Genomic DNA, 14,961 nt, shown 5'->3' with positions numbered 1-14,961 from the left:
CTGGACCAGGTAGCACGGCTCTTAATTGCCTCCAAGGGAGTAAACAGCAGAGAACACGGGTTTGGTTCGGCTTCGCCATGTATTTGAGGTGACAACAATGAGAACAATGCTTTTACAGCAGGTGGGAGGCACAGAGATACACATGCGACGTGTTTTTTTCCTGTTGTCTGAACTGACACTGAGTTGGTGTCAACTCTGTAGAACACTGTTTCTTCCTTGTACCCAGCCAGGCAGCAGCCTCCTTGCATGAAATTTTACAGTTACTGGTTTGTGTCGCAGTGATGCTTTTCCTTTATTTTTTTTCTTTTTTTTTTTTCACGTTTACTTTTGAGGAAGTAGAAATGTCATGGTAATAAACACACATCACCTTGTACAATGGGAGTAGCTGGAGAAACAACAGGGGCCGGGCAGCTCCGCTTGCACAGCAGCGAGCACAGCCCTAGCCTGGTTGCAAGCACAACACACATTCACGTCTCTGGGAGTTTTACCTCTTTGTCCTGCCTAAAGTGCCGTCTGAGTCGGCTCCATCTGAATGGAGTTGTGCTCCTCTGTGGTCACTGTGCCATATGAAGTATCAGCTACCTCCTCTTCCTTCAGTTTCTTGTAGGAAATATCTGTGTCTTCCTCTTCACCAAGGGTATCTTGCTTGTAGCTGTCTTTTCCATACATCTTGTATGCCAGCACAAACAGTCCCGCTTCTGCAGACTGGAAAAGCGCATAAAGCAAGGGAAACATGTACATGCTCCCTATGAGCTCCGGGGAGAAGGTGAGTTTTAGGATGGCAGTGCAGAGCTGGACGTTTTGGCACCCTGTTTCCAAAGATACTGTTCTCCTGCAGTGTGGGGGCATTTTAAAGACGGTGGCTAAGCCGTATCCCAAGGCGTACCCTGCCAGAGGCATCAGCACTGCAATGGCGTAGACAGACGCAGGAATCTGTGCCAACAGATCTGGGCCCAGCATGGTCCCAGTCAGGATGAACAGGACCACCAGAGTCACCAAGAGGGACCACAGGGAAATCTGGCAACAGATACAGACATTGGTAAACAACATGAGGGCTATTATTTTGAAAGGATAAACATAGCAGGTAGAGGCTTGCTAAAGAATTTAAATGGCAAAACATGGTTGCACTGCCCTTCCCAGATTTGCTCCTGGCCTGGGATTTTGATGTGTTTTATCATATCCCGGGAAAGGAACGGGCTGAGGTCACCCTCCATCATTTTGTTTTGGGATGACTTGCTGGGAAACGAGTCAGGACTAGTGCCTCACTTTCCTTTTTCAATTAAGCTAATTTAGTTGCATGTTTTAAAGAAGTGTGGCTGTGCCTGCAGGTTGGTTTTGCTGCTGGGTGCAGCAAGAGTGAGGAGAAAGCAGGATGTCACTGAATGCCTCTGCTACACGGTCCAGGATACACGCCGGGGTAGAGCATCACGCTGCCCTCCCTCCTGTGTGCTGCGGTAGGGGGTAACCCGCCCTTGCCCTCGCTTTCTCTGTCCCACCGTTTTATTTCAAGACTATAAGTCTTTATATTCCACTTAAATAGTTGAATATGCCTGGGTGAGACCAACACCGGTTTGGAGAGAGCAGAAAGCTTACTGCCATCGGCTCCCCGTCCCCGGTGCCGCCCCTGGTCATTCCCCGCGGCGTGGCCGCCCTTCTCCTCTCCGGGCGCCGTGCCTACCTTGACCAGGAGGTCGGCGGCGCGGGGGTGCCGGTAGCGGATGAGCACCCCCAGGCCGATGGGCAGCAGCGTGCTGCCCAGCGTCAGGCTTACCGCCCCCAGGGGCAGCAGCTGCACCACGGCCGTGTTGATCCAGTGGCGGCTGTAGATCCAGAGGCAGAGGGGCATCAGGAAGAGGGCCAGCAGCGTGGAGGAGGCCGTCATGATAATGCTGCGCCGGGGGAACCAAAGAAATGCTCCATCACCGCGCGGCCGGCCGGGGGGTAGCCCTGGAAAGCCCCATCCCCGCTGGAAGTGGGTTCTGCAGGCGGCCGGGCACTTCTCGCGGCAAGAGCCCGCTTGCTCTCCTCTCTCCCCTCTCCATCCTAAACCCCTTTCCCTGCTCCCGCCAGGGCGCGGGCACGCGAGGTTTTTAGGGAAGGAGGCAGGAGGCGTGTGTCGGAGCTCTTGTAAGATCCTCCACGGGAGAGGCAGGAGCAGTGCTGGCGATCCCCAGCGCACCGTGCCCGCCCGCCAGCCCGTCCCGGCTCCACCGGCGGCAGATGCCCAGCGAACCCTCCCCGCCTCCCGGGGCCGCCGCAGCCCCCCGGCCGGCTGGGGGCGAGGGGCAGCGGAGCACCTACCTCAGATTCATATCCCCGTCGACGAGCACCGACATGAGGTTGGAGAGGTTGCCCCCGGGGCAGCAGCCGCACAGCAGTACAGCCACTGCCGCCACCTCGTCTAGGGCGAAGATGAGGGCGAGGAGGAAGGCCAGCAGTGGCATGGCCACGAATTGCCCCAGCAGCGCCAGCAGCAGCCCTACGGGCCGCCGGAGCTGCTGCCCCAGCTGCCCCAGCTCCACGGCGCAACCCAGCCCCAGCATGGTCACGCAGAGCCCCAGCCCCACCAGCACGCTCAGGCCCTGGCTGAGGGAGCGGTCCCCGAAGGTCTCGCCGCCCCCCGCCAGAGAGCCGCCGTCGGGGCCGCGGCCCCCCGCCGCCGCCGGGGGCTGCGCGGAGCTGGCCATGGGCTGCGCGGCCCCGGGAGCCGCCGCTCCCGCCGAGCCCCGGAGGAGAGCGCGGGCGGCGGGGCGGCCGTCAGTGCGGGACGCGGAGAGGTCTCGCCCGGGCGGGCGGCGGTACCCGCATCCCTCCCCGGCGCCGCTCGGATCTCCGGGCGCTGCTGATGCGCAGCGGCCGCGGTCCCCGGCTGCCTGTCTGCTTCGGGCGCCGCCCGCTCGTCCCCGGACCCACGCGGGGCCACCCCCGGCGTGGGCGGTGTTTCGCTGCCGCCTCGACGGCGGTCATCGGCAGCCACCAGCGCCGCCCGGCCCCGGCGGAGGGAAGCGCAGGCGGCGGCGGGTTCGCGGCTGCATCCCCCTCTCCGGTGCGACCCCCGGCATCCTCTTCTGGAGGCAGCAGGGCCCAACCTTTCCAGCGGAGGACCTGAGGTATCACAGGATTTACTTTGGCGTCGGCATTAGAAAAATTAGCGTCCATTAGCGTCGCAGTGTCACGCGATGTGGGTGGGCAACTAGACCCCTCTGCTGAGGGTTTGCGAAGCTCATTCCCCCTCCAGGCAGGTTGCTATTGATATGAAAGTTTTGGAATGTGTGAGGAAGGATGAGGTCGAGAAGGCACCACTTTCTGCTGGTGGGGACCCAGAAACTTGTCAGGAGAGGTGATACCTTTTAAAGGTTAGTCAGTACATGTGAAGGAAGCAGGCAAGCTCACAGGCACACAGATGTGTAAGATACACAGGGTAAGACACATAGTCCGTCACCCAAAAATCACATGCAAGGGAGATTAAACTGTTTTCAGTCATAAAATTGTGCTTACACATTCGCTTTGCGTTTAATAATTGTTTGTCACTCTGTTCCTTCAGAAGTACAGTGCTGTATAGAATGCCCAAATAGACTCACAAGGGCAGGAGTTCCTGAGAGAGGAACTTCAGCAGCTTCAGAGGGCAGGAGATACCTCAGGGACTCTCACTCTTGGCACTACTATTGCCCTTGTCTTAGGAATGTAACTCTTTTCCTTGTACACTCACAGGGTTTAGAGGGGTCACAGCCACCACTTCACATTCTTGGGTGAGGGTAACTGATTCAGGACAGAGCATCCCCAGGGGCTCCCCCTTGGCTTCTGCACTTCGTGTGTGGCTCTACTTCTGCATAAAGCATTTTGGGTCACAGCTGAAGGAGGGCACACTGGATTTAAGGAGAGAGCCTACAGGAGCTGCCCTGACTGGCTGCTTGCTTTAAGCTCCATCAGACAGCAAATTTGGGTAAAATTTTAGGCTGTCTTGGGACTCAAGTAAAAATTATTGGTGACTTGAAAGAAAACCAGACCGTTTGCTTATTAAACCTTTGGTTCTTTCTTGGGGCACAGGTAACACAAGAAGTGCAAGTAGTACCTGGTGACTGTAAAATCCTGGAAAAGCAACTTTGCCAAAATAATGCCAAGTTCGATACTGTTCTGCCTGTGTTTGTTTCCTTGTCGTTAGCCTAAGAAGAGCTCAGGGAAGATGAGTCATCAGAGCTGAACAATCAAATAGGATCTGGATTGCTTTAGTTCATTCATATTTTTGGCCTCTGGAGGAGGGGAGCTCAGGATCTGGCTGGCTTTTTGAGCCAACAGCATCCTCTGGATTTAATTTTCTGGTTTGCATAAACAGCGAAGTGCTTGCAGTGTATTTATTGTGCTTCATAAAGTCTTACCACTGTTATATCTTATTCCATCTGTCATGTAGACAGTACTTTGCTTTGCAACATGCAGGTCATTCTCTTATCATACCCTCCGTGGTTTGTAAGAAATACCCAGGTGGTTCCTGTGGTGTGGCTGACCGGGGATCACTGTGGGCAGACCCAGGATGGATCTACTGTGTGAGCAGAAGGTGGCTGCTTATTGAGCAGGTGGGAAGGGCACAGCCTGGCCTCCTGCTTTATCTCTGACTGCCACTCCCCAAATTCCCCACTGCAGCAGGGCTGGTCACAAGAAGATATTTTTATATTATGTGTGAGACCTGTGGTGCAGGCAGTTACAGGAGGAGTCCAGTATCCCTGGAAGCAGATTTAGGCTCTTTTAGAGCCCACCCAGTCAGCATAAACTTCAGTTTCAAGGGACACAACTATAGTAGGAAAATGTCATGAATGTATTGCAAGAAATCAAGACCTCTTGAGAGTTTTTCTTATAATTGATCAGCTAAAATTAAAATTAAATGCTTGATTTAAACATGAGCAGTGAAACTGCCTTCAGGGAAAGCCAAGTCTGAACGCAGCCAATCGGTTTTGCAAATTGTCTATCCACAAAGTACCTCCACTCCAAGTGGACACCTGGCATATTTTCACATGCAGCATTTAGAATGAAAAAACGTTGTGCCTGCTGCTGAGCATGGTTCTTGTCTCTAACTTGCTGCAGGCTTTTCTGATATGTCATAACGAAAGCACAGTCTGGAGTGATGCTGAGTAGTTTTGCAGGATCTGGCTGAGGCAGCCAGCTCCCACTTAGTGAACACCTCAATGTATCTAAATCCATAGATAATTCCTTTCTGCTTTCTTTTGTGGAGGGGAGGAGAAAGGATATGGCATACCTTGCTATTACTGGAAGCCACAAATTGAATATTTGAGTATAAAAAGACTTGGCAAGTAAACCTGATCATACATCATTCTCAATTATTCCTTGTTAGTCCTTCTGTTGAAAAATAGGTAAACGGATAAGAATTAGCAAGAACAAAGAAGAGGGAGGGAAAGAACCGCTGAAATATCAACTTGTTGTAGTTTGTAACTTTTATTAAAAATATTGCCTTACAAATAATCTTAGAAGAGGGTTGATTTCCACAGAAGAGCACTTGTGCTATAAGCCAGTCTGGAGAGGGAGATGTCTCTCAAAACCAAGGAATTTTGTTTGCTCCTTTGTAACGGGATTTTTGTGCCTTCCCTTTATTCACCTGGAAGTAAGGGTGAAAATTAGATGATAAACATGTAAGGAATTCTGATAGTAAGGAATGAGCAAAGCAACCTTGCTGTTTACTCAGACCTGTCCCAGGGCCTGAATTTCAAGGTGCAGAAAATTAGATAAATGCTCCTTCCTTTCTCCTCCTTAGCAGCAGTCATTGCTACATCCCTGTTGTCTCCTCTTACAGGTGAGATCCCATCAAATCATCCTTTACTTCTCCTGGCTGAAGTGGCAAAGGCATGCGGGCACCTTCTTTTGCTATGCTGCCTCTGCCTCTCCTCTTCTCTGTTGTCTTTGTGATTTCTCTGTTCAAGGGAGTGCTGTCCCCCTTTTCTCATGGGTTCCTCTTCCTAATGAGTCCTGCTCTGTATTTATGCCTGCCTTGGGAGCAGTGTTCTCTACCAAGCAACTTAGAGCCTCTGATTTTATTAAATTGAAGTGATGTGGAAGGGAAACAAGCATAAGCTTTGTTACCTGGCTGGGCAGTCTCCTTCGTGTACCCCCTATGTGTTCAGTCTCTGACCATATGGGAACAGATCTGAAGCTCTGGGTTAGCAGTAAAGGGCAGAAATTATTAAGATAAAATCCTCCTGTTGCACTTGGTGTTCCCCCACATTTATTTTTAAGATGTCTGAAACAATTAATCAACAAGTACGTGCATGATGCCTCAGGTCGCAATGTTCCAGTACTTCATAATTAGAACTAAGTGTATAAGGCTGTGTGGTCTGGCTTCTAAATGAAGAGGCCTTTTGCCAGTCATCCCATTAGAAAAGGTCTTCTGGTCCATGAAAAGAGATGAAATCAGGGAATCACTGAAGGATAATTTTGTAAATTGACTGCTGACAGTGAGCTGTTAGGCATTGTATCCCTACAACTGTAAAACAATTACTAGCAGCAAGTTTTTCTTTAAGCAAGTAAATGCCTTTGTGTGAGGTACCTTTACCCAGATTCAAATAAGAAAGGATTCTGCCTTGTTCATTATTCCCTTTTGTTGTCATTTGATCTTTTTCTGGAGTTAGAGTATTATCAGAATTAAGATGAAAAGTCGTAATAAATGACCTGATGACTAATGCATGCGTTGGTCCAGAAGAGCCAAAATTAGCATCCTGCCCCATCAGACAAGGACAAGGAGGTGAGATGAGGATGACTCTGAAAGCACTGGATTCAGATTTAAAAGTCAGCGGTATTTTGCACTGCAGGCACAGGTTCTCACAGGCAGGTGTTCATAGGACTTTAGAAACAGGCATGTCTTGGATGTCAGAGCTCTGATTGACCTCCCCAAGAGTGTCACAAACAGCCTGCTCAGCATCTTCACTGATGGCGTGGGGACCACACTGTGCTGTGGGGGACCTTGATGGCTGTGAAGGACAGCGGTGCCATCAAGGCTGGAGTGATGATGGGATGTGCACAGCCTAATAAATGGTGGGGCTTCAGGATGGATGGGCAGCTGCAGAGCCAGGTCCAGCTGGGCTTACTTGGCATCCTGCTGAGGGTCCCAGCCCTGGGTTTACTTGGACCTTGGCATCCTTCTGAGGGTCCAGCTGGGTTTACTTGGACCCTGCTGAAGGTCCCAGCCCCCTTTTAATTTGCTATTTAGGAACCTGGGGTTAGAGGCATAAATCAAGAGAGGTAATGTGGAGGTAGCTCACACAGATGTGGTTTTGTGCCTCTATATTCTATGATTTGGGTTTTGCAAAAAAAACCAAAAAACAGATCAGAGTAAATGACAACAAGATAGTGTCTCACAGATTCATTTAGTCTTCAAAAAATGTATAAATAAATACATTTAATACCATCTACAGCAGCAGTTGCTTCATAAAGTGTTCATTTAATTGAAAAAAGACACACAAAAGAAAAATTATGTTACTCACCTGCCAAAGCTTTCTCCGTATTAAAAGGAATGTTAATGATAAGCCCCATGGGAATGGTAAGAGTTAATAGCATTAATATTCTGTATCTCAGGTTACACGCAAAAAATATCTTTGCACTCAGTTGCCAACCATTTGTATCTTGCCATTGAAGGTGCCTGGATGTGGACTAAAGGTGTTTTGTGCTAGCCTAACCATAGAATAAAAATGCTTCTTGGCCTGCTGCCAAATTTTACCACATATGAAAAATGAGTATTAGTAATGCTGATCAGCAAATAAGCAAGCCCTTCAAAATAGGTGCACCATTACCTAAATTAACTCTTGAGCTGTCTAGAAAATAATGTCAGGGAAATGAGGAGAAATAAATCTTAAATGTAATAGACATCTTTTAATACTTGTCTGAGCTAATGTTGTATATTAATCCTATGAAAATAGCCTTGACACAGTGTTGTGTGCACTTTTAAAACCGTGATGAAGCAGAACATTTTTTAATAAACCACGGTATCGGTAGAGCCTGTATGTCACTGCAGCTGAGGCAGAGGTACTCGGTTTTGCATATTGGTTGATTTTCCAGAGAGATGAAAGCATGAATGTCTTCATCACCAAGATCTTTTATTTCCTTTCGGTGATGCATAAGCAGAAATACTGGGTATGAAGCCAGGGGAATATTTGTTCCTGCCGGGAGTGTACATTCTACCACTAGCTGAGAGTAATCTCTTATAAATTCACAACTCCTCAGAAACACAATGGGTTTAAGGTGCTGTAAGAGAGGTTCGGATTAGATAGTGATGGGGCCAATAAAAGTGGTGGTGCTGAAGGCTGGACAGTCCGGGCAAGCAGCAGTGATCTCCCAGGAAAGGTCAGGCAAACATCTCTGCAGCAGCATGAGCTGCAGCTGCTGCCTTCGCTTTGGGGTGCCACAGGCTCCCCTGGCCCTGCTTACCTGCTGCCTGGTACCTGTGCAAATGCCCTTTATCCTCCACAATGACTCCTGCCACTGCCAATAAAACTTCGTGTCCCCGGGGCTTGCTGCGCTTGCGGCTGGAGCTGCTGGCAATGCCTTCGGGATCGCAGGCATCTGCCCAAGCTGGAGACGTCAGGTGCGGTTCACAGCCCAGAAATGAAGTCTGTGTCCTGATCTGCTTGCAAATTTTATTAAGCTGGCAGCATCTTGCATCCTGCCTGCCAGAGAACGAGCCTTGGACAGAGCTGTTTCGGATTGGATAGTTGGCGGAAGGAGTAAAAAGCGATCAGCCCTTTGTTTCAGGCTGAAAGAATTAAAGAAAGACAAAAGACTGGAATAAACATACACAAACGGGCCGCCATAAGAGCTCCTTTCCTCTGCTCAGTCCATTATAAGAAGGCAAAATATTAGCAATATTATTAAATTAATTTTAAGATACTAAAATACATCAATTACTAAGATAAATATGTCACTGTTTAAAGCATATAATTTCTAAATGTTACCCATAGGTACATGAGTAATCTAAATGCTGAGGAAGCTTCAGTAGGAGATCCTTGCTGCTGAAATCAAAGCCAGCAGGTACTAAAGGAGTAGCTGCCCACTGACGTCTGTAAGGTGTCAGTGCTCAGTATTTCCACCCAGCTGTGAGCAGTACCATGCAGTAACCCCATGCCCACGAGGGCAAGTCCACCCAAACAAATGTGGCCCAAACCCCTCCAGGCAAGGGAGCTCTGTGTAGGATAGGAGCTGGGGATGGACAGATGACAGAGTCACCACACCCATGGAATTACAGAAACTCATTCTTGCAAAACAAGTTGCTTCAAGCTAACACCAAGAAGTCTAAACAAACACAGGTCCCAAATGCAAGGTGCTAACGCAAAACCAGCTAGGGAAGGGACCTTCCCCGTCACCAAAGAGTTTATTATTATCCAGTGCAAAGATGCAGGCTCATTACATTGTCATGCTTATGTCATGTACAGAGGGAGAAGTTATACATGGGAGTGATTAATTTGCATAAGATCATGCTGGAAATAGTGGCAAAGCTGCACACTGGCAACAAGTGCATTAAGTTCCAACAGGTACCATACTCCTGAGGAGGCAGCATATACAGTGTGATCCCTCATGACAAAAAAATTCTGTTTCTCTACCATCTCCAAACATCCACAGAATCTATTTTCACTTGTAGTTTCTTGAAGTGTTTGAGTGGTATTGCTGAGACCCTCCTTAGGACCTGCTATAAGCAGTGAGCAATCACCTCCAGTCTCTACAGACACACGAATCCTGCTCCCAGAGAGACTCTACAGGGAGGATGACTGCTGGGTTCCTCCAGCAAGCAGCAATTCATTGTAAGGGATTCTTTAAACCCTTTGATTCAGTAGCAAAGCAAAGGTGTCCAAGCATATTTTCACTTCAAGTGGAGAGGCTGTCTCATAGCTTGTGGCTGCTCCCTGTCCCTGCAGCTTGCTGGCACTCACCGTTATCATCCCAGGCCTTTTGACATTCAAGACATTTTTGGCAGTGGTCCTAGCCTTTATTAGATAATGAAAGATACTATCTGAGAACTCAGAAGGAGATTTAGAAAGACCTTAAGCAACCAAAAATTTAATTTTGATGGCATAACAAACAGTAAGAGCCGTTGGCCAACCGGCGTAGGAAGCACTAATATCTGAGTGCAAATTTCACTGTTGCTTGTGCAAAAAGGCATGTCACAGCTGAGCTCTTCCCAGAAGATTTCTTGGATCAGATGCCCAAATCTGGAAGCCCTCAGAAGCCAAGCTCTGCAGAAAAGGAGATTGACCCATGCTCCCTGTTGCAGAGTAGTAACAGCATCAATTTGCAGGCACTGCTGTTGCCCCAAAGCAGAAGCAGTCCTGGTGCAACGCAGACTCCCAACTCCTCCAGTGATTTCAGAGCCATGCCAATGGGAATTGGTGGCGTGTAGCAGCGTGTGGCTACAGTACGATCGCGATCCAGGGAGGCCACTACCAGCAACAGGGAAAACAGACGAGACAAGTCTCTGTTGTTTAGCAGAGGAGTTCATTTTATTCCCCCCCGCCCCCCGCCGGGGCAAGCAGGGGGGCCGAGGGCCGAGAGCCTGAGCAGAGCCCAGGGAGCCCAGAGCCAAGAGCCGAGAGGGAGAAGAGAGAGCAAAGAGAAAGCAGACCCAGGGCTCTGGGGTTTTATCGGGTGTCCCATGGGAGGAGTGTTAAATTCAGATTACAGCCTCCTCAGAAGGAAAGGCTCCGCAGTGGCTCCGTGCTGCCCTTGGGTTGCTCAGTGGGGTAGGCTGTGCTTGAGCGCTGTGCTGACTGCCACAGCGAGAAGGGGAGGGGTGTGTATCTTGTGTAATGCCTGCCATCTCCGAGGAGATAAATACAGGCATTTGTGCGTACCACAGTCTTGAGATGTTGCTGTGTCACCACACATTTAACTGGAAAAACCCAGACCAGTAGGAAAATATTTCTGAAATCCTAAACAATTTAAGGAGGTTTAAATCTACGTGACACTGAGTACAAAGTTTAATGGGGGTGTTTCAAACTCCTCAAGAGGTGGTTTTTATGGCCTGCTATGTGTGGCTTCATCCTCCCTCAGACTAGGGCTTTCCTGGTATAAATGCAGCTGTTAATTACATTCAGGACCTTACGGACAATTCAGTGTAAGCTCAGGACAGTGTGTTGAATTGAAACTGAACTAGACCAAACTTGGGATGAATAAGCACAGTGAAGGCAAGATCACCCTCTAGTGTCTGAAGAGTCCTGGGTAGGAAGCAAAGAGCAAAAAGAAAACCCTGCAATATTTAAAAGAGTAATAAAAGGCAAAAAAGGAAAATAGAAGGGCTAAAAAGAGTGCATAAATGGGTTGTAAATGTAACCTATCAGTGGTAGGTTAAATTTCAAATTTTGAAAGAAGGTTGCTGGTAGGCAGATTTCAGTAACTTGTTTTGGTAATTAATGTTATTTAGTTATCTTGATAATGAGAAGGATGCAGAAACACCTTAACAAGAAACACCTACATTGTGCTTCAGTTCTGCCACTGAGGCACTTCTGCTGGGGAAAGGCGTCTGTACAACTGATGTTGTACCTGTATGAAGGTGCAGAAATATGATACAAAGTCAGTAGAGCCTACTGCACTGTAGTAAGTCTTGAGCTTTAAGTTGTGAAGTGGCTTTGTGAACTGTGGGTACACAATTTGTAGTGATTGGGGGCGGGGCTGTGGCTGAGCCTCATCCCCAGTGGGTGCAGCTGTGAAAAGCAGGTGAGCAGCATTGACAGCAATGAGCCATGGAGTGCCCAGGTTACTGACCAGTCACCCGAGGGAACAGAGGGCACACAGGGGCAGTGCATGAACATGAGTGGTATAAAAGATTGGGCAAAAGAACAAGAAGGATAGATGCTTGATGCCTTCTGAAGTGGTGTGGTGTTACTCTGTATGGGTTGAAGCTTTCTGAAATTGTATGATGCTACTCTGTGTATCAAGGCTGTCTCAACTATGATAGTAAATGTAGTTTTCCTTTTCTTCCACTGACAGTGGACCACTGGGCAGGAGAGCTGGCACTGGTGGCTGGGTGCAAGGACCTGCAGAGAATTGTATTTCAGTCCCCTGGGCAAACTTTCACACGGGGATAAATTGTAAAGGTGAGAAGTCCACTATATATCAAATTCCTCTGTTCTGCTCTGGTAAAGGTAGCCTGCATTTGCCAGACTTTATCAGAGCCTTGTGTTGCCAAAAGCTGCTTTATTACTGAGGAAGGCTGAGCTGGGCTTGGGTGCTTTACCAGATCTATGATTTTAAGCATGTCCCTTTAATATTTCTCCAGTATGTTTGCATATGTGGACCCCCACCATTCATGCTGAGCCTGTGTGAATGGCAGCATCAATAGGCACTAAATCTTTGTTGATGTTCTTTTAAAATGAACATAAAATTCCCTTTACTCTGACATTTACAATAGGTATTATCTGCTCTCTGACATTTGGGCTCATAAACTGAGGTCAACCAAATTTCTGTTCTTAACTTACCCTGCTGTATCAGACCAGATATGAACTGACTGGCTGCCTCTTCCTCTAAATAGCAGCCACCTGCCCCTCGCTTTTAGCACTTGAGTCAGGAAGCCTGGGAGTCGTTTCAGTGATGATGGACTGAGCCTCAGGAAAATAAGCGTTTTTGGGAGGGTATGGCAGGGCTTTGAGCCCACGGGCGTTCAGGAGGTCTGTGTGCACTGAACCAGCAGTGCTGGCCCAGCAGCTGCCGTGTTACCGATGGCTGCTGTGGCAGTGCAGCTGCAGCCTCAGCGAGGAGTTTCAGCCGTGACCCTGCTGCGGGTGCAGGCAGGGGCATCCTGTGGCTCGGGAGCCGCCGGTTCCTGCCTGCAAGGCTGGCCGCGGATGGAGGGGGATGCTCCGGGCTGCTTTCCTGAGGCTGTGTCTTGGTGGTGATACCACATTGCTGTCTCTGACATGTAGGCATGGTTTTAAAGGGCTGAGAATCAGGACAAGGATTTCATGACTCCTTTAAAGACAGGTCACTTGAAGCGGCATTAACAGCGGTTTTCTGTCTGCATTAGCCCGGTGGGGAACAGATGAACAGAAACAATTTAACCGTGCCCTCGGCTCAGCAGTTGGGTGAGTAAATGTAGGAGTAAATGGATCACCGTGGAGCTCAGAAATACAGAGCTAAGGCAGAGTCTGAATAGCAGAGGGTTTGCCTGATCTCCCTCTCTTTTCTTTTTCTTTGAGAGGGGACTCAAAATGGTAGCAAGTGCTTCGATAAAGTTTTTATTTTTAAAGGAGGAGAGTGACAAAGATAAAATTACAACGGCACAATACTCTGTCCTGGTGCTCATCATTAAGACAAACAGCTTTGAACAAGAACACTTAGTCTGCCTTTAATTTGGCATGTATTGGGTTCAGTAAGCCAGAGCACATTTGGCCTTACCCTCTGCTCTGAACAGGAACCAAACTCGCTGTAACCCAGAGCTTGGTGCAGCATTACTTTCTCCTGGCAGCATTTTGGCAGGAGAAATGTGGTCTCATGTGCAGCACAGAGACCAGCAGCAGCTGTAAGATTTGCACAGCAGTGTTAACCCTGCTGAGTGAAAGGCAGGTAAGGATCAGTTGGATAATTGAGCTTTGGAAATGGGTTGTGCAGTTTTGTTTGCTGATAGTGTCTGAAGGGAAACAACTTAGGAAGAGTGCTGTAAGAGAAAAGAAGGAGACTGCTGGGAGTTACAGTGCAGTGATGCTGGTGTCAGAGCAGGGCGCCTCCCGATCAGCCCAGCAGCTGATGTGTCAGTGCCCAAGGCAGGTGCCTGGGAAGAGCAGGAGACTGGGGAAAGCCCTGCATGTCAGGCCCCTACCCTGACCACTCTTCCACCACCAACACATCACACCTCAGCTATTTCCTGATCACATTTGTGGCTTTAAGCAGCCAAGGCCCCAGAGAGTCCCAAGTCAAGTCATTGATGACCTACTCCCACATTTAATAAGCACCTTTTTCTCTTGGGCAGGGCAGAGGTGGGGAACAATGCGGAACAGAAGTGTCTTTATTCACCTTCCTGATATAATGTAGAGAGTTTCCATGAAAAAAATCCTAGCCTTGCTACTGGAGGAGAGTGGAAGTAGCTGGTATGAGGCTTCTGTATTAGTTTGATGCTTCTGTCAGCAGTTTGTCTGATGTTTATTGCTGAGGAAGTCTGAGCTGGGCTTGGGCTTGTCTGATGTTAGTCCAAACTGTTTGCACTAGTGAAGCTTTTAATCAGCCTGTCATAGCAGGGCTGTGAAAGGTTGCAATTTTCCAAGTCCCAAGAAAATCATGGCAAAGAGAATGGAAAAGAGCAGAATGGAGAAGAATATATAGTCTGTATTCTGTGCATTGTGTATGATAACCAGCAGCCGAGTGGCGCTGGGGATGAACTGCAAAGTCACCACCTCAGTAAGGCACCCATACTGTAGGGCCAATGGAAGCAAACTTTCAGGGATAATTTACAAACAGCAAGGAGGGGGAGAACATGCTGGGGGAGAAGGCATCACATGCCACTGTCTTTTAAGCTTTACTATTGCTAGTTATTAAAACTATTATTTACTGTATTTACTGTTTAAGCTATTAAAACTATTTTCGAAAGAAATTGGATTTACATTTATTTTTGTAGCTTTCAGGGCAATGAAACTGGTGAAGAGTCTGGAGCTCTAGTTCTTGTGTTCTAGTTTTAGCACAAGGAGCAGCTGAGGGAGCTGGGGGTGTTTAGCCTGGAGAAAAGGAGGCTCAGGGGAGACTTATCCCTGTCTACAAGTGCCTGAAAGGAGACTGTAGTCAGGTGGGGATTGCTCTCTTTTCTCAGTCAGTGGGAAGAGGACATAGCCCCCAAGATGAGCCAGGGGAGATTGCGTTTGGACATAAGAGTTTTCTTCACAGAAAGTGTGATTAGACATTGGAATGCACTGCCCAGGGAGGTGGTAAAGAGTTGAAGGAAAGATTGGACATGGCACTTGGTTGAATTTGATGATTTCAGAAGTCTTTCAA

General features: G+C 48.4%; 1 protein-coding gene and 1 long non-coding RNA gene across 2 annotated transcripts in view; one reads left to right on the top strand and one right to left on the bottom strand.

The window, feature by feature from the left end:
• Nucleotides 1-60: 60 nt before the first annotated feature.
• SLC10A4 (solute carrier family 10 member 4) lies at nucleotides 61-2,868 on the bottom strand. The gene is made up of 3 exons (XM_030271051.4): nucleotides 2,302-2,868; nucleotides 1,679-1,889; nucleotides 61-1,017 (listed from the first exon to the last, which is right to left on the bottom strand). Exons 1-3 carry the CDS (start codon nucleotides 2,685-2,687, stop codon nucleotides 502-504), a joined length of 1,113 nt encoding a protein of 370 aa, XP_030126911.1. The 5' UTR covers nucleotides 2,688-2,868; the 3' UTR covers nucleotides 61-501.
• Nucleotides 2,869-2,961: 93 nt separating this feature from the next.
• Nucleotides 2,962-14,961, top strand: part of LOC140683929 (uncharacterized) — a 31,160-nt gene continuing 19,160 nt past the window's right edge. Inside the window, exons 1-2 of the long non-coding RNA XR_012055587.1 lie at nucleotides 2,962-3,110; nucleotides 11,974-12,080. This is a non-coding gene — a long non-coding RNA (uncharacterized lncRNA). The remainder of the gene's footprint in view (nucleotides 3,111-11,973; nucleotides 12,081-14,961) is intronic.

This window comes from Taeniopygia guttata, chromosome 4 (genome assembly GCF_048771995.1).
Source record: "Taeniopygia guttata chromosome 4, bTaeGut7.mat, whole genome shotgun sequence".
NCBI lineage: Eukaryota > Metazoa > Chordata > Aves > Passeriformes > Estrildidae > Taeniopygia > Taeniopygia guttata.
This window is presented reverse-complemented; position numbering and strand designations above follow the sequence as displayed.